General features: G+C 31.4%; 1 protein-coding gene across 1 annotated transcript in view; it reads right to left on the bottom strand.

The window, feature by feature from the left end:
* Positions 1–16,866, bottom strand: part of LOC127721081 (von Willebrand factor A domain-containing protein 7-like) — a 31,077-nt gene extending 14,211 nt beyond the window's left edge. The window contains exon 1 of the mRNA XM_052227764.1: positions 16,480–16,866. Within this exon, the coding sequence (XP_052083724.1) occupies positions 16,480–16,684 (205 nt within the window). The 5' untranslated portion in view covers positions 16,685–16,866. The remainder of the gene's footprint in view (positions 1–16,479) is intronic.
* Positions 16,867–26,146: the final 9,280 nt, after the last annotated feature.

The raw sequence follows: 26,146 nt of genomic DNA, 5'->3' as shown, positions 1-26,146 counted from the left end.
ACAACGAGATAACAACTCAGGCGAAATATCAATAAACGCTTTTAATATAGAATAAGGAGATTATGAATAAGAAAAAATTCATGGCAATCGTAGATTTGTTTTCATTTAACCATGGTTGGGTATTTATATTCGATTATTTTATTCCAAGCAATAAGTTAAATGAAAAACAAATCTACAGCTGCCTTGTATTATTTTGATTCTAACAGGACAAATACAATAATTTTGTCCACCATGAAAGCCCTATACAAACAATACTGTTTTGGCTGTTCCATTTTCCTCGAACGTATAATAATATTAAAATTATTTTTTTATTCAAAAATAAATTAAAACAACTCAAACTTTTCATCTAAAACTGTTTTATTACATTCTCTGAGGCGTACAAGAGGCACGAAAACGGTCGGTGTTTACATTTGACGCCAAAAGCAAACATATGACGTCACCTTGTTTAGTTGCCAAAGACGATAACATCTTTTCACGGAATTTTCGTTTTGTGAAATTTAACACTGAAATAATAATTGAAATGAACTGATTTGTTAATTTTGCATTAGAGTAGAGATAACCATATTGTATTTGAAACTTGGTCTACCTAAAACGTGGGTTTTACTTTCATAAATTGGGTTTAGTATGTTGTATAAATAAGGTGAGGCGTAACGCGAAACAGCCTATTTTGTGTATTATTTCGTTTGCGCTAAAAGACGTTCTACTGTGATTATACTGGTTGACGATATATAGGTTGTCATATTAGAACTGCCAATAAGACAACTACTAAATAACGTAGATTTAAGCAATTATAAGTCAGAATACGGTCTTCAACCATGAAGAAATCCGCACGTATAGTCAGCTATAAGAGGTCCAGACATGACAAATGAAAAGCGGAAGACACATAAGGGATACTAGTATTCAGACTCATAAATCGAATACAAACTAAGAACGCCATGGTATAAAAAAACTACCAGAAGACAAAGAATGACACAACCAACGGTCACATTTATCACAAAATGAATAACAAATATGACAAACAGAAAGCAACAGTAACTTCTGAATAACAGACTCTGTTCTGGACAGGCACTTCATAATGAGGTAGAGTTAAACATGCTCGTAAGCGCTCAACAATACTTCTAACCAGGGACAATTGTGTAACAGATTACAGATCAGACTACTACAAGAATTCTGGTCTATATTACTATTTGTATGTAAGACCTCGAAAACATATCCATCGAGAATAGAGACACATAATTATCGTGTCCATATAAAAAAAAATATTAATATGGTAATAACGATTAAAATTATGTTACTATTGAAGTTGTCCTTTCTCGTTGACCTTCTACAGAAACTATTTGCCTAAGGAGCGATTTTCTGTTAATGATGTTCACATGACGAGAACATGCATGCACGTTTAGTATGAATTGAGATATCTGACCGACATACATGAACAGTAGGGAAGAGTACACTGACACATGGGCTATAAACAATGGATAAAAATTGAATGAATTGTCACGTTTTTCGTAAATCCATTAAAGAAGTCCTTGTCGATAAACGTTTGAAATTTTTGTAAGTTCCTTCGGATTATATAATCAATTCAACCATAATAATTCAGTGGTAATGTTACAATGAAAAATCGTCAATCAATCATTCGGAAGTAGCTTGGGATTAATCATAAAATAGAGATACATGTTGATTGGTTACCTCTTTCACAGGGCACCATTCAAAATCCAGAATTTGTAAAAAGTTTTGTGTATGTTAAGACTTATGCCCTCGCAAGAAGAAGATAGCTATTACGGGGAGTGACTGAATTCAGATATCTATGATGAGTTTATTTACAACCACTGGATTGATGCTACTGCTAATTGGTTTATCTCCCCTAGGGTATCTTCAGCCCAGTAGCAAGCGATTTTGTGTTGACATGAATTATAATTGATTTTGTCATAATTTTAAATTTCAAAATGTTAAGGATTTTTTACCCAAGGAAACGATTACCTTGGTTGTAATTGGTAAAACCTTTGGAAGGTTTGGTTCTTAATGCTCTTCATCATCGTACTTTATTTGGTCTTTTTCACTTTTTTCACAAAAAACACACGTCTGTCGTATAAAATATTAATCATGATATATATGTTGAGTTGATGTATGATAATATTACTGAAGAGTATTTTAATTAAAAACTATCATTTCAAAACTTTAAAAAGTTTATTATTGCAATTTACATAGTTGAAAATCAACTTCCGCTTGAGAAAAAAAGGAGCATATTCTTGACAGTGAGTAGACAAAGACAGGATCATTTATATTAACCGAATACGTGGGCTTCTTTTCATGAATACTGAAACTCAGATCAGACATTATAGATAGCAATCCTTATTTTAGTAGCTTATGAAGCATCTTCACACCATTTTGACACTACAAGGCCAGCAAATAAGAGATTGGTGTATATAAAAAAAACCGGGCATATACTGTAAAGTTAGTATGTTACAATGTCTACTGATGAACCGAATACAAGATCGATTGACGATCAAAAACATATTTGAAAGCGTAAATTAAATGGCAAAACCAGTGCACAAAATCCAGTAACGTCCCTGAGTTTGAAATATAACCATAGATCATGATACATATACTTGTGATAAACGAATTGACAATGTGTGGAACTAAGAGTCAATGTTTGTTGTCAAGCTCTACGTAAGCTTACGTTTAGGCCACTTCATTCTAATGGCAGGAGGTTTTGTGGCAAATCGAGTTTTCATAAGTCTCTTTTGTTAGTCTTTTTTTTTTCTTTTTTTTTTCTTTTTTTTTTTTTTATTTGAGTTGTTTTGTCCTGATTTCTATTACCAAACCGAATAGACTCGTTTTCATCCAGGTTGTTTCTCACTGATTCCCGTTTTCACCGTGTAATTTTGCCTGCATTTTATAACAATAAAATTAGGGTGTGACTTTTTACCCCAATATACCCAAAAATACCCAAATAAACAATTTTAACATAATTTGACTGAATAATATTATTTTTTGTTATTTGGACGACATAATACTAAGTTTAATGAGTCAATTTCAATTAAAATTTTTTTTTCCTTTATTTCATGTTTATTTCATGTCAGCCGCCTACGATCACAAAATGACTGTTTATCCCAACTATACCCCAATAACATCAAACAATTTTCATGTTTAGAAATGTTAAAGAAAACTTTTTAAATTGTACATACACTAGTTATTTGAGTATATTTAGGACAAACATATCATATTATGATCGTAAACAGCTGACATGTTACGAGGGAAAAGGTGAATTACCTTGAACTTAATTCAAAAAAATGAGTATGATTGTCGTTAAAATAACAACAAAGTTCCTAATATGACATTATTTTTCAATCAAATTATGCTGGAACTGTTGATCTGAATATATTGTGGTGTTTGGGTATGTTGGGTAAAAAGTCACACCAGTAGAAGCATGTTAATGGTAATGAACATGAACTCTTAACCAATTTTATGTACATTTTGTTTTGTTATGGGCGGTTTCTTAGGGAAAGAAAAGTTTTTTTTTATTTCCAAGCCCTGAAAATCTGTCGTGTCATAAAATTTTTTAAAATTTATATTTGCAATGACCTGTGTCGTATGGCCTGTGACATACGCAGTTTTTTTCAGTCACAACAAGGGTCAACAACCTTACACTACAGATCGGATTGTATAATACAAAGTAATTTGCTTTCGTTATTATTGTTATGATATCTTATTCAGTGTTGTGATAGAATTTTATTTACCAGGGGCTGCATATTTTGTATGTTACTTTAACACTCTGGAATTACTTTGTACAGAATGATTATAGCAAATATTCGTAATTTGGTTTGGCATACTTTTTATGTGTAATACCTTATTAATTGCGTAATAAAGACCTGTATCTACCTGTAATCTACAAGTCTTATTTAGTGTCATTATTTGCCTGATATTTTAACGTAATTTCTGTCTTATGTATTTAAATACATATATTCTGAATTGTATTGATTGTACAAAAATTATGTATTTGCATCGACAAATCTACTATATAAATAACTCGGGTCAAAACATACAATCTTTAGAAATTCGGCATTTAAATAATGACAACAGTAAGTATTACTACGATAAATGACACCGTCAATCAATAAGAGATGTAACTTGCATTCAATTTAAACTCTTAAAAAAGCATGGCATTTCTATATTTATGTTTCCGGTATTAAAATATATTTGTAAGGTATTACTTTTATTTAAGGAACTTGTGAAATAGATGAATAAGTAGACAAGGGCTACATGTACCAATTTCACTATAGAGTAATAGGACAGACCAGGACAAATTCACATTTTATCAGAATCGTAATTAAATCTAAATTTAAACTGTCAAGACCAACATTTTAGAAATAAGAATGCAATAACACTAAGGAAAGAGCTGCAAAATGTAAAAAATGGGTCGGATTAACGATAGAAAATAAAATTGGTTGAAGGCCCTACACAGTTTGACAATTGACCAATGATGGCGGATTGCCACGTCATGAAAGTCACGTCATGTCTTACTTTTTTTTATATCTTATAACCCTAAAGACTAGGTACAAATGTAATTGCATATTAAACGATCAACTTTAAACATTCAACCATTTGGAAAGTTTGGGAATTTTCCCTATTTCTCATTTAAGTAACATCATGAAATGGATCTGCATAATACATGTATAAAGTGTAAAAAAAACTTAAACTATAACTTTCTGTATCAAAGAAATACGATATCAGTTTTTAAATGTTGAATTTTGCCTGTCTTTTGAAATATTTGACAATTGATCCGGGAAATAATTATGAGCCTTTGGTTTTCAGTGTCTACAAATATAGCCCCTATTGTGGACAGTGTATAAGATACAATTTCTTTTTCGTACATCTTTTTTATTTGATTCTTTATATTGCATGAATAAAATAGTAAGTAGTGGATGAAATTACATATGTAAACAATTTATGTAATAAATCTCAAAGGTATGTAATGATTTAATCCGGTTGAAAAGGGTAAACAAATTATTATGTCTGAAGCTGTCCAACTGTATAATAGACTTCCTTAACATATTATTGTACATATTTTGAGTTTGAACTGGAAAAAGTAAAATCACAAAAATACTAAACTCTGAGGAAAATTCAAAAAGGAAAGTTCCTAATCAAATGGCAAAATCAAAAGCTCAAAGACATCAAACGAATGGATAACAAATGTTATATTCCTGACATGGTACAGGTATTTTCGTATGTAGAAAATGGTGGATTGAACCTGGTTTTATAGCTAGCTAATCCTCTCGCTTGTATGACAGTCGCATCACATTCCATTATATTGACAACAATGTGTGAACAAAACAAACAGACATGAATCGTAAACATGTCAAAAATAGGGGTACAGCAGTCAACATAAACCTTTTCTAAAATGTTGATATAATTTGCCTTAAACATTGTAAACCATGCTGTAAAAATGAGGAAGAGCAAGTGTGGTTTATTTCTTTTTACATTTTTTGTCCACAAGAAATATGCACTATGAAATAACTGTTTAGTCGGACAGAATAGAAAAGATTGACCATTTTATCAAAACTATGACTGTATGAATATTGTTGATAAAAGACAACGTAATATAGGTCTGATGGCAAACGTATCAATCGTAAGCAACGAATTTTAAAACATCGTATATAAATTATATACTTGGTGATCTATCTATATTTAAAAACAATGGACAGCATCAATTATTATGTTAACTTAGTCAAATACATATAGTAAATTACATGATATTTTCAATGAGTGTGACGCAATCTCGTTCTTCAGCCCACTTTATGAATATTCGCGTATAATTACAGCTTTTTGCAACCATAGGCTGTTCCCGCGTAGCGATAAACCTGAAGATCATAAACGGCATTTTCTGACAATTAATATATTAACAGAGGTATTGATTTCATCAACTTGTCGAGTATATTTAATGACTCTACCGTCAAAACTGTATACCTCTCTATTTTGATAACACAGAACCCCCTATATTTTTAATACATACAAAAAACCCAGAGAAGTTTTATTTTTAATTATACGTCAGTAACATCAGACGTCAGTATTGAAAATAATACTCCTCTAACTTAAGACTGTGAGTCGTCGAATTTTAGATATGACCTCTATGGACATGTTATTACGGGGGACTTCAATATCGATCAAGACCGAGAGGTTAAAAAGTTTTGAAAAAAGGACCGAAATATTATCCTCCATCTAAAATAGATTGGAAACAGTGTCGTCAGGTCACAAAAGACGCTTTTTTTATCGTATTGTAAAAATTGGTGTAAACGAGAAAAATGTGATAAAAACTCCCATGATTCTTATTCAAAAAAATGTATGAATGTTGTCGATATTTGAATATCATTTTTTGAAAATGATGTAGAAATAAATAAAAGATTACATAATATGTCTATTTCTAGAATAAGACAGAAACTTCAAGTACTTGCAAAGCGGTTTGTGTTTGTACCGGCCGAAAAGGCAATCAACATTGTGGTGGTGGTATGCCGTAAATACTACACGGACGTTCTTAAGAATGAAATTTTAAAGTTTTCTATATTCAAGTCCTTGCGCTCCACAGAGTGTCAAATAGTAAACAATCATATCATAACCATATTACACTATGCATTGGTTACCTAAACTACACAAAAAACAATAAAAGATCGTTTCATTTCGGCCTCTGGTAAGTGTTCTACAACTAATCTTTCAGTGCTTTTAACTAGTTCCTTAACTTTAATTAAAGAACTTATCATAAACTTTTGTAATAAAACATATGAAAATAGTAGATTTTCCTATTTTTTTAGTGTAAAAATTCTTTGGATGTTTTAGATAAATTCCGTTCTTTTGATGATCCTTTTGATTCTGTTGACAGTTTTGACTTTCCTACCCTTTTCACTACACTTCCACACAATCTTATCAAACAAAAATTTGACTATTTAATTAAATGGTCGTTTGGTAAATCTGAATGCAAATATATTTGCTGCAACTCATTTAAAGCCTTCTTCTCTAATAAGAAAGGTAAATATGCTAAATATACTTACTGGAGGTGTGATGAGATGATTGAAGCTGTTAATTTTCTCCTTGATAATATTTATATATATTTCGGCAATAAAGGTTATTGTCAGGTTGTAGGTATTCCTATTGACACTAATTGCGCCCCTTTAATAGCAGACATGTTCTTGTACTGTTAGGAATCACAGTTTATGACCAAATTTAGTAAAGACCCTACTAAATTGTATTTAATTTATAAATTCAACAACACTTACCGTTATCTTGATTATATTTATTCGATAAATAATCGAGATTTTTTTAAATATACTGCCGAAACTTACTTAAAGGAATTCACATTAAATAAATCAAATATAAACGATATTAACTGTCTTTTCCTAGATTTATATATTTCAGTTTTATACGGGAAACTATACACTAAAGTTTTCGACAAAAGGGATTTTTTTTCTTTTTTTGGATGGTGATGTTTCTTTGACGTAATCTTACGGTATTATATATCACAACTCGTTCGCTATGCCCATGTCTGTTGTGACGTTTTGGATTTCAATGAACGTAATCTATGTATTACTAGTAAATTATAATGTTAGGGATATCGTTACCACAAATTACTTAAAACCTTTCCCAAATTCTTCCATAGATATAAAGATTTGGTTTAGAAGTCTTGTTGTACCTGTAGAAAACTTATTTTTAACGGTATAGCACATCCTAATTTTAACGGAGATGTTGTTTACCGAGTATCGTGATTTTGTTATCAGTAAATTCAAATCAAACTAAATATTATTTTTATATACATATGTACATTCATGGCTGTCGATACCTGTATCTTGGCATTGCACAAGATAATGTTTTTCTTTGACTGTAAATAACGTCTTTAAACTAAATTCTTTGGATGTTTGATGTGAACTGATTGATATTTTAGTCTTAGATGCATGATATTTTTATAAGTTGTTTTGGCTTTGAACTAGCTGTTAGTAACTACGAGAACTCTCAGATCTGTACTAAGTGTCTATTTGTTGTGGGGATGTATAAGTACCCTGCCACGTCCTGTCTGTGTTTTGTTACTTGTTTTTGTGCTTTGTATCGATCTGATGAGTTAAGCCCTTTTCAACTGATTTTTATAGTTTGTTCATATGTTGTACTGTTACACCACTATTCCAGGTTAGATGAGGGTTGGGGGCCCGCTAACATGTATAACCCCGCTATATTATGTATGTTCCTGTCCCAATTCAGGTGCCTGTAATTCAGTGGCTGACGTTTGCTGCTGTATATTATATTTGTTTTTCGTTTATCATTTTGTACATAAATCAGACCGTTAGTTTTCCCGTTTGAATTGTTTTACATTTGTCATTTCGGGGTTTTTTATAGCTGACTGTGTGGTATTGGTTTTGCTCATTGTAAAAGGTCGTACGGTGACCTACAGTTGTTAATTTCTGGGTCATTTGGTCTCGTGTGGAGAGTTGTCTCATTGGCAATTATACCACATCTTCTTATTTTTATATTATGACCTATGTACTGAGTGAATTATAAAAGAGCTGAAGAGTTGACAAATTGTTCATGGCAATAAGATATATTTTATATATAGACACTATGGCCATCATTATATTTTAAATTTGGGAGTTTATTTTTTACGATTAAATCGGACAATTTTAACAATAAACATTAAGTATTAAAGATTTTTAAAAAAATGCTAACATTTGCGATTTAAAAGCCCTAATATACAATGTAGCATGTTTAATAGCAACTGGACAATCATTCAAGCAATCAAGATGCATTACAATTATTCCACATATAAATAATATGAGCTTGTGCATTAAAATAGAGATTATTAATTAATGGAGGACCTCTAATAAAAATATATTTTTTTTCATCCAATTTAAAATTTTTGAAGTTTTTTAGTTAGAAATTAGTCTTCCATATATAGTTCATGTACCTTCAAAACTTTAAAATGAAAGACAAATAAAACAAGTATCTCATGAGTAAAAGATTTTCTTAGGCCATGTATGATGTCAAATCATTTTGGGTCAATTTAAACTATAACACATGTTTACATAAAAACATGCATACAGAACCTGCATATACATGATATAAAAAGTATGAATGCAATAGAACTCTTGCATTCAAATTTTGACGGTACGGTCTAACGCAGTGATACACCGTTTTGTTGTTCCCAAAAACCTCCATCGTTTCAATTGATGAAAACAAGAACAAGAAAATCACATATACCAGCATCTATATTTTCAACTAAAGATTTTATTTTGGTTTAAGTTTTAGCTTGAGGACAAAACGTATATATATATAAATCCGGATATGGTGTACAAATTTTTGCACCTCATGTTTGTGGTATACCATCTTTTCCACAAGTTTATTGTTTTCTGTTTGGTATTAAATTAATATTAAGATCCTTTTTGTTAGATCTGGTGATCAATTTATTTGGCAATCGCCAATGGCAGTCAGCAGGGTTTAAGAACATCAGTTGTTCGACCTGTTAGTCAAATCCGTTTTGTTAAAATAGATTTTTTCACTTTTTTTGGTCTTTTGGAATTTGTTGTTTGTGCTGTATTTAGACCCCTCTACCACGAAATTTGTTTTACATGCACACGTATAAAAATTGCGGTTTTTATCCAACGCAATCATAGGTTTGAACGTTGTTTTCAATTTAGACTTTTCTATATTTTTTCGTTTGGGCTTGTATTGTATTTTCCTTCGGGTTTATATGATCCGTTCATCCTATTTTGACTCTTTAAAATTCAAGAGTCTTTCCTAAATTGAGGTAAATTATATGGCCTTCCAAATTCCGTTTCGATCCCTAACATCACTGAAATGACATTAATTGTCGAAATCCGGATATGGTGTACACATTTGTGCACCTCATGTTTGTGGTATACCATCTTTTCCACAAGTTTATTGTTTTCTGTTTGGTATTAAATTAATATTAAGATCCATTTTGTTAGATCTGGTGATCAATTTATTTGGCAATCGCCAATGGCAGTCAGCAGGGTTTAAGAACATCATTTGTTCGACCTGTTAGTCAAATGCGTTTTGTTAAAATAGACTTTTTCACTTTTTTTGGTCTTTTGGAATTTGTTGTTTGTGCTGTATTTAGACCCCTCTACCACGAAATTTGTTTTACATGCACACGTAAACAAATTGCGGTTTTTATCCAACGCAATCATAGGTTTGAACGTTGTTTTCAATTTAGACTTTTCTATATTTTTTCGTTTGGGCTTGTATTATATTTTCCTTCGGGTTTATATGATCCGTTCATCCTATTTTGACTCTTTAAAATTCAAGAGTCTTTCCTAAATTGAGGTAAATTATATGGCCTTCCAAATACCGTTTCGATCCCTAACATCACTGAAGAGACATTAATTGTCGAAATCCGGATATGGTGTACACATTTTTGCACCTCATGTTTGTGGTATACCATCTTTTCCACAAGTTTATTGTTTTATGTTTGGTATTAAATTAATATTAAGATCCATTTTGTTAGATCTGGTGATCAATTTATTTGGCAATCGCCAATGGCAGTCAGCAGGATTTAAGAACATCAGTTGTTCGACCTGTTAGTCAAATGCGTTTTGTTAAAATAGACTTTTTCACTTTTTTTGGTCTTTTGGAATTTGTTGTTTGTGCTGTATTTAGACCCCTCTACCACGAAATTTGTTTTACATGCACACGTAAAAAAATTGCGGTTTTTATCCAACGCAATCATAGGTTTGAACGTTGTTTTTAATTTAGACTTTTCTAGATTTTTTCGTTTGGGCTTGTATTATATTTTCCTTCGGGTTTATATGATCCGTTCATCCTATTTTGACTCTTTAAAATTCAAGAGTCTTTCCTAAATTGAGGTAAATTATATGGCCTTCCAAATACCGTTTCGATCCCTAACATCACTGAAGAGACATTAATTGTCAAAATCCGGATATGGTGTACAAATTTTTGCACCTCATGTTTGTGGTATACCATCTTTCCCACAAGTTTATTGTTTTCTGTTTGGTATTAAATTAATATTAAGATCCATTTTGTTAGATCTGGTGATCAATTTATTTGGCAATCGCCAATGGCAGTCAGCAGGGTTTAAGAACATCAGTTGTTCGACCTGTTAGTCAAATGCATTTTGTTAAAATAGACTTTTTCACTTTTTTTGGTCTTTTGGAATTTGTTGTTTGTGCTGTATTTAGACCCCTCTACCACGAAATTTGTTTTACATGCACACGTATAAAAATTGCGGTTTTTATCCAACGCAATCATAGGTTTGAACGTTGTTTTCAATTTAGACTTTTCTATATATATATATATATATATATATATATATACAAGTCTAAATTGAAAACATATATATATATATACGTCGTCTCAAATTTAGCCCAACAATGTTAGATCTTCAAATTTGCGTTAGGAAATGTTTGTTCTTCCCTCAGCGGGATTCGAAACCTTGCGTCTGTGATATCGTGGCAACACTGCCTGGACCGTTTCCAGCGCCCTAGACCACTCGACAACCTAGGCTATATAAAAATATAGCTTTCGGTGGTCGATGTAATGCCTTTCCTCGTCGGTTTTATCTAAGGTTGTAACACAGTACATGATGTATGGTGGCAAGTAAATGGTTTTCCTTTCAGATCAGCTATTTTGTCTGTCGTAAAGGATGATAATGTTAATTACCATGCCGCCACATCAAATTTTAATTTTATTATACACGTCTAAACATGTGACAACTTTATGACAGACATTCTCCATCGGATAACACGTGGTATATATATATATATATATACTCAATACTCAATAGTACAAAATATTGGGGAAATAAAATATTATTACAATGTCAGAAAAAAAACTGAAATTCATCTCTGATGATATGTTATCTACGAATATAATAAAATCTAACTTGTACTTGATATATAATTGTGCCTACAAACACACATTTTGTTGCCACTGTATGGCTGATCTCTGATTGATATTATTAAATACTTTCATAACGTTCATAGATTTATAGAACACTTAAGAGCTTGAAACATATTAATGAAACCTGTATATTGTTGAGGTAAACTGTAAATTGCCCTCTTAATTTTTTGGGATTTTTTTTTTTTATTATTAATTTTTTCTTTACTGTCTCACTGATGTTTACCAAACATAGCCTTTCATTCATAAACACAAATTCATTAAACATACAATTGTTTTTGGTTATCTCTAAATTTTCGACCAGCGCAAAACACAAACTTTATAGCTGTTCTAAAAAAAAGGTTAATGATGTACTTTAAATATAATTCTGGAATCGTTTAAACAAATAGCTCAAATCCAAAATTTAAGCCTGAGATACACATACCATTAAATTATCAAAATTTCTGATCTAATAAAAAACAAATACATGTATGGCCGTTGTAAACAAAATTAATAGTGTCTGTATTTCCCCTAAAGCCACAGTCTGTAATGATTTGTTAAAGATCTGATGACTGAAACGGAAATTATTGTCGATGATCTTACAATTTTTTAAATCACTTATTTTTGTAAAGAAAAGCTTGTTTTTACCAAAATTTACCCAAAATAAGGGTCAAATGTAAAGCAAAATTAAAAGTTGTTTATGTAAATAGAGCCAGGAAGTAATAATAAATAGTTTGATGAAAATAGTATGAGTAGAATATATGTGATTGTCAGAAACTTCACAAATCGCAAAAACACTTTTTTTTTTATCTTAAGCACGAAACGTTTGTCACCTATAACTTTTTTTCGTTTTCAGCCAAACTAAATAACATCGGTATCAACTGTATTGAAACGCTGTTATAAGATTTGTTAAGTAAAACAAAAGTTATTGTCAGAAAACTATAAATTCTTTTTCTCTCCAAATTCTTATTTCAATATTCTCAAAACAAACGATGTCAGTGTCTCCTATAAAAAAACAGTGTGGAGAGATTTTGTGAAGAGCTGGTGGGAAATATTTTATAAGCGAAAACTTACAATTCAAGATTACCGATTTTTGTGTAAAACACTTTTTTTCATAAATCTTTTGCAAGCTTTCTGAAAAGACCCGTGACATATCATATTTATAATTGATATCTTTGAAATAACACTTTATGTACTTAATTACAAAATATTACAAAACAAAATATCGTTTTATATACAAAGGAACAAACTGACGTTTTTCCCTGTATTGTCTGTGTTCACTCATACGTTGAAATTGAAATTGTGAACCAGGAAGGCCCATGACTCAATTTTAGGTTTAATTTTTCATTTTGAATATCGCATATGAAAGATATTATATACATTTTCTTTTTTCTGTTTTTTAAATCTAACATTTTCAATTTAGACCCCTCAATTTGTTAGATATGGTGAAGTGGTTACTTTAAATTAAACGATTTAAGTTGACATCTAAAGGAGTTTCTACATACTTACTTTCTGTAGAAAGTTGCGTGTGAATAAGAGAACTAGTTGAATAAATTTCTAGATGCAAAATTGACAGCAAGTCCCACAAACAATTAAAGTTTATACTTATCGTGTCTATGTAAAAGAAATACTGTTTTTTGTTGTAAATATCGTTTTGGCATTTGTTAAAACATCTCTATACTTTATAAATTCCGTGCGTCTGAAGCGCTTTCCTTGATTAACCTTTATAAAAAACGCTCGAACTCAATGATTTGAGAGCGAGCGGTGTATAAATATGTAGACACATTAGAAGTTGAATGACCAATTCGGGCATACAAGATTTGCCAATTTATCTCAGGTCGACTCTACCTAATGGAGCTGAAAAATTAGTTCCGCAATACCTTTTCAATTTCTCAACTGCTAAATTTAGAACAGTATGATATAGATAATGTCAGTACCAAATTGCTTAAAACTGGACTGGTGATACCCTCGGGGACTAACAGCTCACCAGCAGAGGTAGATGATATTTTAAAAAAATAAAACAATACAGTTCGTGCGTCCGAAATCTTTTCTGTATTACCTTTATCATGAACGCAAATCCAAACTTTTGAAAGGCAGGTATGTATAAATACATATGCTTCAAATCAATATTAACAAAATTGATATAAAAAGAATGGCCAAGTCCATCTAAGGTACACTTTGCATCAAGGACTCTAAACCCTAGTTACTCACTAATTGCCTAAGTAATCAACAGAGAAGTTTAGAATTTTTCGTTACATTGACTTGCACAACATTAGACTATTTTCTATTTCCAAAAGAAGTAAAATCAAACACATAATCGGTTCAATTTGGGGGGAAAGTAAACTGTTTTCTAACGATTTTGTCATGTATAGAAAACATAAAACAATTAATTTTCCTCCCAAATTGTACCGATTGTAACCTTGATTTTACTTCTTTAAGTTGCTCTTATTTGACTGAGTCCCAGAATGTCCTACAACAGAAAAGGTAATCTGTCGAAAAAAAATATAATCCGGAGACAAAAGTAGTTAATATGAAAATAGTCTATGGCATATTTTGGTATTAACATTGATGCACTCAAAGGGTCTTTGCATCGGAAATAAACACATTTATTCTAAAACCAGTTTTGGCATGAAACGGGTTATGTTCTTCTCATATATTGATGATGGTATGATACTAAACCCCTAACGGGAGGGATTGTGTTAGATTTTCATATGATGAAGACATAATCTTTCAATCAGTTGAATTGAGGTCTGGAGCTGGCATGTCAGTAACTGCTAGTAGTCCTTTGTTAATTTATATATCATTGTCATTTGCTTAGTTTCTTTTGTTACCTATTCTGACATCGGACTCGGACTTCTTTTAAAATGAGTTTTACTGTGCGTTATGCTGTGTGTTTGTCTAAACATGTTTTACCCCGCTGCATTTTTGCACCTGTCCCCAGTCAGGAGCCTCTGGCCTTTGTTAGTCTTGTATATTGTTAAATTTTAGTTCATTTATATGTTTTGGAGTTTAGTATGACGTCCATTTTCACTGAACTAGTACACATTTTTGATTAAGGGTCAGCCGAAGCCCTCCTCCGGGTGCGGGATTTCCTCGCTGTCTTGAAGACACATTTATGGCCTTCGGCTGTTTTTATGCTCTTTGGTCGGGTTGTTGTCTCCTTTACACATTCCCCATTTCCATTCTCAATTTTATTGTCATGTAATATCTTACATTTTCTGGAATAACACCAATAAAAAGAAAAATTACAAAAATACTGAACTCCGAGGAAAATATTAAAAGGAAAGTTCCTAATCAAATGGCAAAATCAAAAGCTCAAACACATCAAACGAATGGATAACAACTGTCATATTCCTGACTTGGTACAGGCATTTTCTTCTGTAGAAAATGGTGGATTGAACCTGGTTTTATAGCTAGCTAAACCTCTCGCTTGTATGACAGTCGCATCAAATTCCATTATATTGACAACGATGCGTGAACAAAACAAACAGACACAATAGGTAAAAATGTCAAAAATAGGGGTACAGCAGTCAACATAGTGTTATCATCTTAATCACTATAAAAACAAACAAATGTAACGAAGAAGCACAAAAAATGCATACATCAAATTTAATATCCTCATTTTGCTTTTTTATTGTAAACATAGGAGTGAAAGCAAAAGGAAAGACGTTAACACCAAACGAATAATAACCAGTTGGGCCGACAGTCGTAAAAATCTCCAAATATGCTTGTTCTCTCATCACATCATGTCCGATTCAGTCCTAAGTTGAAAAGATAGTTTACTTGTAGTTAAAATTTGAGTGACTATAAGACCTCGAACTACAAACTTGTACTCCCATCTGCGACTCCTGTCAACGGTTCACTGACTGATTAAGAGACGTAGCATATCTTTCAATTTAGAAAAATGAATGAAAGTTGGGATTATAACAAAAATTACGTTTTGATAAAGAGAAAATATATATCATCTTGTAAGTTTTAAGGAATTCGAATAAATGAGTATGAGCTTTTTTGGCACTAAAGTGAGAACAGTTCAAATAATATTCTGTAAAGCGATTAGAAGATCTTGCTAGATAATGTTATTGATTTTTAAATATTGTATTGATTTCAAAAGGGATATATGGATTGATGGTGGTATAACGACCAGTCACAAATATTACATCAATATTAGGACTATGCTATTTTATAGTGATCGAAATGTGAGCTCTGCTTTAAACTACAGCGACACGTTAAGCTGGTTCTTAATGTCCAAGTACAAACTATAAGGAAGGCGTGTTTTGAGCTGGCCAGTCAGTACCCTTTGCTCTCCTTCTAAATGTCGCGTTCTAAAGAAGAAAAGCAAATACCCCTTTTTGGTCTTGGTATGCCCGAGTGGGAGATGGAACTTACGATCTCTTGCACTCGAAATGAGCACGCTACCACGAGATTACCGATGAGGTCTGTACATAAGTTAAACACTTTTGTTTAAAATTTCTAATTTTTAAACAATTCTATAATGTTTTTATTTTAACATTACTGTATTTTATTCATTCAATATTACTTGTTACTATAACCATTAAGATTCCAAGTTTCTCTTTTATAATTTTATAATCTTACCTGTTCCAAAGAATTCATCTAACGCCGATGATGATGATGTTGCATTTGTCATATTTCTGTTGAAGATATAGGTTGAAATTGCTCGTAATGTACCACTTACAGTTATATCAAAATGAGTCTTTGTTCTCCAATCGGCCGGAGGCGGTTGGCGTGGATAAAATGCCGAAACACTGCTGGTGAAGACGAATACCGTTAATAAATTCATCACTTTACTTTTTTCGTATGCCAAATCTCAAAAAACCTTAAAAATCCAACAAAATGTTAATACTAACTTTACAGTTTAATAAGAATATAGTCACTTCCTTGTTGGATCATTTGAACGTGATTTTTCATTGATTATTCGCAAGATGAAGTGATTATGTCTTTTTAAACATAACTAAACATACAGTATCGGATATCAAGGTAGGTTTTTTGTTAATTTGATGACAAGAATATATATATATATATATACATATATAATTCGTCTCAAATTTAGCCCAACAATGTTAAATCTTCAAATTTGCGTTAGCAAATGTTTGTTCTTCCCCAACGGGATTTGAACCCTATATATATGTGTTTGTATCTCAAATGTCATACATAATTCATTTGTTAAAACTTTTGAAGAGATTAATCTACCTGGTTAATCAGTATAAGCATTTTAATTATTATCATCGTTTTGTGTTTGGATCATTTTTTTTTACACATTTAGCGACAGAAATGACATGGATTGTTCCTTAGTAGAAAATATCAAGTATTTTCATACGATTACAACATAATTATTTTGAGCTTCTCTCTTAAAATCCAAAGTAAGTTAATAAAACATATCCGTGTAAGATGTCACTTAAGACAAATTTGCCAATATTCATTGTCTTAATTTTCAGACATTCCTAAATTTATAAATCATAGACAAAATTACAGTAAAATCCATAGCCGGATAGGAGTTAAGAAATTAAATCATATTTCTAAAAAAAATTGATAGACTGTCCAGGCATCTTAACTTAGATTTAAAATGTTTAAAAAAGGAATAGCAAAATAGTGTGAATTAATAGCCTTTAGCATAAGAAATGCATAACGCCTATTTGAAATAATTAATTCTTCCTTGCAAAGATTTCAAATATCATACAGGCTTCAATAATTGTAGATTTTTTTTGTAACAAGTACCTTTCACAAAGAGAAAAACAACCATATGAGTAAAACACATACAGTTTTTACAACTAAAGATCTGAGTTCTGCCGCTTTGTCCGACAGATATCACCTTAAACAACTATTTTCGTCGCCTTGACCTGCCTCAACATATCTTAACCCAACGTTTAACTTCAAAACTGCTAGAATATGATTCAGCATTTATCTTGAACGGTGTTTCCCTTTACTAGCTGTCTAGGAAAACTCTCAAATTTTAAATCAAACACTCGTACATTGGTAAAATATAACTATAATTTTCGATTTATGCTAAAAAAAATCTCATTATTGATATATACAACGCAGACAATTATAAAAAAATTACAAACAACACAGTAGCTAAATAAAAAAACTCGCCGAACCCTTTTTTAAACAAGAGTATACTCATGTCAGGCAAAATTGTCTGTGTGAAACAGGTTTACCAAATGTTACCCATAACTTGCCAATAAAACAAATAAGGCATCTCGATGATAGCTTCAATGATCGAGAGTCATATTTGTATCTTTTTTATCCATACTTGTTATGGAAATTACGACTTTGATCATCACATCCATCCAGTAAGTATATCTTGCATAGTTACCTATCTAATTTGAGAAAAAGGCTTTATATGATTTGCAGCAATAAATTTACAATCAGATTTATTAAACGACCATTTAATTAGATAGGAAATTTTGTGTTTGATAAAATTGTATGGAAGTGTAGTATAAAGAGAAGAAAAGTCAAAACTGTCAACTGAATCAAAAGGACCATCAAAAGCACGTAATATATCTAACACCTCCGAAAACATGTTTACACTTCAAAAATGGTTAATTCCACTATTACAAAAATTAATGATACTAGAACACACCCGCGAAATCGCGGGCATTTTGAGAGTGGTTGAAAGTATGTAAACTGTAGTAGGATGTATTTTTGTAAAAAAATTTGTGACTGGATAATATCAGAAAAAGTATCAAAAGTCATTGGTACTTGGGGAAAGGACATTTTTTTTGCCCTCCCCCTTTTTTCCAAAGTCCGCTATTTTTTGTTTTCTGTTAATTTCAGTTATTTTGGCAACAAGACATAATGGCCAGCATTCGCAGTTATAGGTTGCACTTTGTAAATAAAGTTGTTTCACAAACCACGCCTCTTTTTGGGGAGATATTTAATATTCAAAGATATTTTGTTTTGTTTACGTACTGGTTCCCAGATATGATCTCTATGTTTCATCTAATAGAGACATAACTTGGGAATGTTACCAGTATAAATACACATGGATAGCGGCGAAATTAAATTCTAAGGAGGACCAAAAGTGAAGGCAGGGGTAGAACAGAATTTTAGTATAAGTTTAAACACTTAGAAGTTCGGGGCATATAAATGTTGAAAATATGCCGTACAGCCCTATATTTTGACCTTTGAAAAAAATTGTAGCACATATGAACTTTCCATTCTAGGATATAATTTTTTACGAAACTTCATAGTAAAGGTGGCACAGTTTTAGCCGTAAAAGGAGTTCCTAAGGGAAATTGTCTATATTTACAGAAGTGCATTCTAAAGGTACTTAGGTGTAAAACTGTTTCCCTAAACAGCACATAATGACCAGCATTCACAATCATTGATACAATAATCATTCCTTGCAAGAAGAAAAATCAGCAACAGTGACATTTAGAATATTTAACATTACAAATTTAACATTGACTGTTACATTCTCTTTTGTCAAAAAAAACTTAGACTTTAGATGTAAATGAAAATAAAAAAAACGCATAATAATATATCCTAAGATGAAATATGTTTAAGAAGCATTCATGCTAAAAACTCGATGTGAAACATCATCTAATGTTAAAAAGTCCTCGGTTTCATGAATCCTCAAAACAGAAATCTTTCCTGCTCTTTTTTATTCCTATTGTTATCTGTAAATATTAGAGATTATCCTTTAAAAATAATTTCCAACTTTTTATTAAGCAAGTTTTAGTTATGAAAATACTGTCATATTTTAATTGTCTACGGGTTCTTATGCAGTCCAAGAATGACAATTTTCATGTTTCAATTTAAATGTTTCTTATTTCTGTAAGATTTTTTTAAATATTTGTAATCATCATTTTTTTTTAAATGAAATAAATCTTGTTTTAATCTTAATTAATTACAAGTAAATAAACATCAATATAATGAACAAAAACTTTGACTTTGGATTTAAATAAATCATTTATTTTAATGACTTTATATGATATGTCAAAAAAGAAAAGGGTCATTGTCATATACAGCAACAAATATTCAAAGGATTTCTTCTATTAGAATTAGACTTATTACCGGGTTTGTACCAACATGAGGAACACGACGGGTGCCACATGTGGAGCAGGATATGCTTACACTTCCGGAGCACCTGTGATCCTGTTTGCTCAGTCTTTATTTTTCTATGTTGTGTTTTGTGTTCTATTGTTTGTCTGTTGGTATTTTTCTTTTTTAGCTATAGCTATAGCGTTGTCAGTTTATTTTCATCTTATAAGTTTGAATGTCCCTTTGGTATTTTTCGCCTCTCTTTTCTTTGTATTCATTTATATACTTTATCTTTAATTGACCACTTTAACATATCAATCATTTTTATAGAAATTTTATCATATATATGTTAAAATAATAACGTTTATCTTCATATGCAACTTATATTATGAGATCTGTTCACTAAAAGACAACGGTAAGCAATTCTACAATAATAATCAATAAAAACAACAATTCAATGAATCAATAATGCAGCCATGTTAAATTAACTTGCAGTTATTGAGATCAACTCCATAGATGAGTAATGGTCAAAGTAGTCAGTTCACACTGAGGTTGAGAGTTCAAACCTTCCGCGTTTCTCCAATCCTAATTGTCTAGATTGCTCCTACCGAAGATCAGCGGTTCTCTTTGAGCATTCTCGCTTCCTTATACCACCAGTAAAAACTGGCCGCCACGACATAGCCAATATTGAAAGTGGCGTTTCACAGCAACAATCAATCAATTATATATAAGTTGTATGTTCTTCTAGTTAATCTTATCAAACCTTTGATGTTTACCCCTTAAGAATTTTGCTCTTAAAGTAAATGATATTTCAAAATATTGCAGAGCTGATCTTACATGTAGATAAATTGTAAGTAGACCTTATTTTCAAAAAGAAAGCATAATATGCGATCAGAAAAACTCAAAATTACAATAACATAGATATAAGAAGATGTGGTATGAGTGCCAATGAGACAACTCTCCATCCATGAATAAACATGAATACATTTTCTTGTGGGGACTAATTTTTATAAAGATCTGGTATAAAGCAATATTGGTAATCATAAAAAATATGCATAATGAATACCATCTTTAGATCATGTGCCTATATCATTCCTACATGGAAACTTTAGTCATTATTTTTTTTCCACATCATAACACTGGGCCATTAACACACTTTTAGATGGTCTACCATTTGAAAATTTCATTTCCATCCTGGATCAGTCATGAATAAAATTTCCATTCAAATAGGACTTTTGAATTCTAAATTGACTCATATTAATGATTTTATATAAACAATACTTTTTTCTATTTGTCAGTTAATGTCATGTTGGGGAATAAATACCATACGCTGAATCCATTCACGGTTTAAGCTTTAAACACACCAATTAGAAAAAAAATGTTCAATAATTAGTTCTTATTTAGTATGTGTATGCAAATTTAATTTCCTTTTTCATTTGCATTATATACAAATAATCATTTTATAAATACATAAAAGCTCATAAACATACTATTCCATCTATGTATATTTACATATAGATATAATAACACTGTTTAAAATATTAACATAGATTGCGTGCAAATGAACTGAAAGGACTTCCACATGCATAGTCTTTAAAGATTTGTAACCATACAAACAATTGTATAGTAATGTATTCAATAAAACATTAGAGACAATAGAAAAAAACTGCCTATAAGACAATAAGAAACCTTGGATGTATTAATCTACGATATATCTCTTTACAAATGCATTTCTGGGATTTATCAAATAGAATAAATGCATTTGATATTCTAATGAAAGTGAGCACATATGGTATACTCGCTAAAACATCATGAACAGTCACATATCCACCTCTATGGACAACGTATCGTAATGACATAAAGGACATCAATCTTTTCTAAATGAATTTGTTCACATCATTTGTCATTGTCAAACAGAAACCCAGCATAATCCTAAAGTTTTAAAGCAGGGACAGGGAAATGGTATTAATAATAAACATTCCATCTATTATATAGGTAATATCTGTACTAAGTGGGGATGGGGTACATTTGAAATAAAGGAGACAGGATTCATCTTCTCAAATACAGAAGTAGCCCAGGATATTTTACCTTTTTCGGGCATTCCATCTGCATAACATATTGCCCTAAGTAATTGCAGGAACCGGTCTAAATCATAAAGAACTTTGTGAGTAAACTTGGAAATGGCAATTCTTTTCTCGGGCATCAAATAATTGTCTTCTGATCCTTGATTTCATTCTCCTGTTAACTAACAGTGACATTCGATTTTTTATTTCTCCTTGCGGGAGCTTTTTTTTTAGAAAAAAGAAGCTTCCAAAAGCACTGTACATAATTTATAAGGTCCTCATATCCATATCGTCTGTAACTTAGAAGGTTGTCTGACTGTTCGTCTGTTGCGTCAATGTCCAAAAAAACATGATGAAGAATGTGTTTGTCATCTGAAATAAATAAAGAGGACTCCTTCAACTGAGAAAAATTTTCGGCTAGAATTTTCTCTTCCAATTGTACATATGGGAATGTCGTTTCTGTATGGTAGGGTGAATCTCTGTTAAACTCTAATTGGTTTTTGAAGATATCAAGTGTTCCTGCTCTGTATGGCAGACTATATGTTAATATTTCAAGTGAGAACTGGCTAAAAGAATTTAAAATAAAACCATACTTTGTTTTTAAATTGATTTGCATATCATGATCTTCATCAAGACAGAAATGGAAACTTACTGAGAAACACCTGTTTTGAATTAATCAAAAACATCAGTGGGGGGAGGGTTTGACAAATCTGCAAGATGATAAGGTATCATCCTTAGATAATTTTGCTTGTCAAAGGCACGAAACAAAAGTGCAAGTTGTTTCAAACATGCATTCCTCGGTTCCAGTTTCTGGTTATAATAACAACATAAAACCCAGGACAATTCATATAGTCAGTGTGTTTCAGAGAAAACAAACAAGAGAACATGTCACTTCTTGACATCTGATCAAATAGCCAGTTACTAAATTCTGTTAGTATATATATTCTAATTCATAAATTCAAACGAACATAAATTATTTAAAAATAAACTCAACATCATTTTATGGGATCAACTCGCCTGACAGTGTGTAGCAAAGCTTTAATTTTATACCGTGGGTATAGAAGAACACAGGACAAATTTGCACATACTCAATCTTTAGTTTAATTAAATGGTCAGAACTTTTGCCATCACTAATCACAACAGTATGATAACATGATGTACATGTACCAGGTATGGAAGATGTTAAGTACCTTTAAACCCGTTTCTTATTTGTCTGCAGTTTCATTTAGAACAGCAACAGAAAACTCAGACTTCTCAGTTTTTTTTCTGAAGGAATAAAAAGAAACGTCTCAATTCCAGGTTTCTTAATCTCTTTGTCATTTAAAAAACATGTGGTAAACCCATACCTAGTAAATGAAATTAGTAAAGGAGGCAGTTTCTTTAGGGATAATATAAAAATATGAAGCAGTCACATTTTCAAATTAATTCCCCCGACTGGATGAGGATTTCCTGTTTTTATCATCTGGATTTACTATTAACTAAATGATGCCAAATATTTCCTAAAATATTCCAAAGAAAGGAAAAAAAGTCAAGCTGAGGTACATCACACGATGACCTCATTTTTACTTATTAGTCCATAAAATAAATAGCGAACTTAATACAATTTGACGGGGTGAATTTCCGAATTATATAAATCGAACGTTCCGGAAATTTTTACCACACAAAGCAAAAGTGTAAAAATAGGAATTTTCCAACAAAAACACCAGTTTTAAGGCCGACCTTATATCACTTTGTATGACTATGTGTTTCATGTCAACCCCTATAACAAAATTAGTTTTCAAATAAAACATTTCCACGCGCCGCGATTGAAAAAATATATAAATTGTTATAAGAGAATGTAGTAATGTTATTCTTGACAATAATTGTTATCTAATTCTGATATTGTTATTCTAAACATACAAATGTGTATAATTCCAAAACCATTACATAACGTATGTCCTCAAGCATTTTGCACAATAGAACATCCAAATGCAAAGCCATTATTCCACAAATTGTTTTATTTAGTGTGTCACATATATTTACCGATGGAATTTTCTGCAATCAATCATTGGCCATTGACGTGCACCAGATGTTGTATAAACATTCATATAAAACATAATTAAATGTTTTTTCGACATTATTTTGACAAAATGAAGACTGTGCACAAAGCTCATCTGATTGATAGCTAGAATATTCGATTCCCACTCAGTTTCTGCTGACGGTACGATAGTATTATATTCTGCAGATTTTGCAGTTTTAATCACATCATGAATTGGAGGCATATCTATATTTCATCTGAATACACTTGGATGAAAGGAGGAATTCTGGTGACTTGACTTGAGAGAGAGAGAGAGAGAGAGACGTCCAGACAGGTTCACTAACTGCTATCTTTTCTTTGATGCAAAATATTTCCTGGAATGTTCGAAAGAAAGGATTAAATGTAAAGCTGAGGTACATCATACGTTGACCTCATGTTTACTTATCAGACTATAAAATAAAGAGCGAACTCCATAAAGATTAAGGAGCCAGCTGAAGACCGCTTCCCGGTGCGGGAAATTTTCGCTGCGTTGAAGACCTATTGGTGGCTTTTGGGCTGTTTTCTGCTCTCTGGTCGGATTGTTGTCTCTTTGACGCATTCCCAGTTTCCATTCTCAATAATTTTATATCTTTTTGTAACTGTTACTTACAGGTTTATATTCCCAATTATGACAATTTATCTGAGTGTAGATTCACATTGCGGGTGATGCATAAAGATGATTACCTTGTCGACGCACTAGGTTTATCTCCTTTTTTCTATTTGTTGTTTTACCTCGATTTGTATCTTGTTATTTGATTTATGATATTTGAACATCGATATATTACTTTTGCTTCTGATTTACCCAATTTGTTTATATCTACGTACAACGGCGTGGCACTTATTTAATCGACAGAAGATGAGAATAGATACTTTGAAGTAATTTTTTCAGTTTCGTGTCACGATTTATCGTACATATAGTAGTTATTATATAAAAAAAGAAGAGAGATAAACTACAACGTCAAGGTTAAAGTTGGAGTCGTCTTTGCTGTCTATGTGCATTCAATGCAAAGACAATAGATGGAAATGATAAAACTATTAAAAATCACGAATCCTTATTTACTGAAAGAATATTGTCTAAAAGAATAAAAAGCCTCTCATTTTTCCGGATTCAAAAGCTTATTTCAAATAATGATTAGATTTCCGAGAGTGCACTGAAAGAATTTATCAATTTATTTTTGTTTTGTATTGTTTTTGTTTTTGTTGGGGGGAGGGATGCGAATAAAGGGAACACTTAGATGTTAAAAATCGTTATTCAAATAATATGACTACAGGATTTTCAAAAGTTTTTAAAATAAAACACTTTACTGTGACGTTTAGTATGTGATTTTATAGGATCAGCTTGTTCAATTTTTATTTACTTTATTAACGATTCAAACTAATAAAATTAAGCGAATACAACGAATAATGAATTTAAATTATATGAATGAAATAATAAGAAAACCGAGATAAATGTTGTTGTAAAAATACAATGATATATGAAATGTGTATGAATTGTTTATTAATAATCATCATTTTAAGATGACGACAAAACATAGACGTGTGTGCTGTAAACATAGCTGTGATTGTGACTGTATTTACCACCATTGTCAGGACACAAGTTGCTGTGAGAAATATAAAAAGAAATACCTAACTACCTACATCCAGGAACAGTTGCCTCTGTTGAAGATAATATGACTCCCTTGTTTTTATGTTTCAAAATTACAAAATAAACCCGAAGTATACACAATAACTTAAGGAATGAAACAAATGATAATGATAATATACATTCGAGGTTATGCAGTTAACTTAAATGTTTATTTCGTGCCATATTTAATATATTTACCACAAACGTTGGCTAAGCTTTAATGTCGTTTAAGTTATTGGATACGTTTCATTTCATGTTTTGATTTTTATATATGTATCTTTTTCAAAGGGAGTAAGTTAAATATAAATAATAGGAGATGTAGTATGATTTCCACCGAAGCAAATACCAATCACAGACACAAACAACAAATAGACAGTTCTCTCACGAGCACAAAACCCATGATAATAAAATATAAGGTCATATACCACAAGCACGGGCCCGGGACACATTGTACTGCATCCCCATAGACGGCCAAGATACCCTACAATTGATATAAAAAATGAGATGTAGATTCAA

Source organism: Mytilus californianus, unplaced genomic scaffold (genome assembly GCF_021869535.1).
Source record: "Mytilus californianus isolate M0D057914Y unplaced genomic scaffold, xbMytCali1.0.p SCAF_12, whole genome shotgun sequence".
Classification (NCBI taxonomy): domain Eukaryota; kingdom Metazoa; phylum Mollusca; class Bivalvia; order Mytilida; family Mytilidae; genus Mytilus; species Mytilus californianus.
Note: the sequence above shows the minus strand (reverse complement) of the source record. Positions and strands in the feature narration are given on the sequence as shown.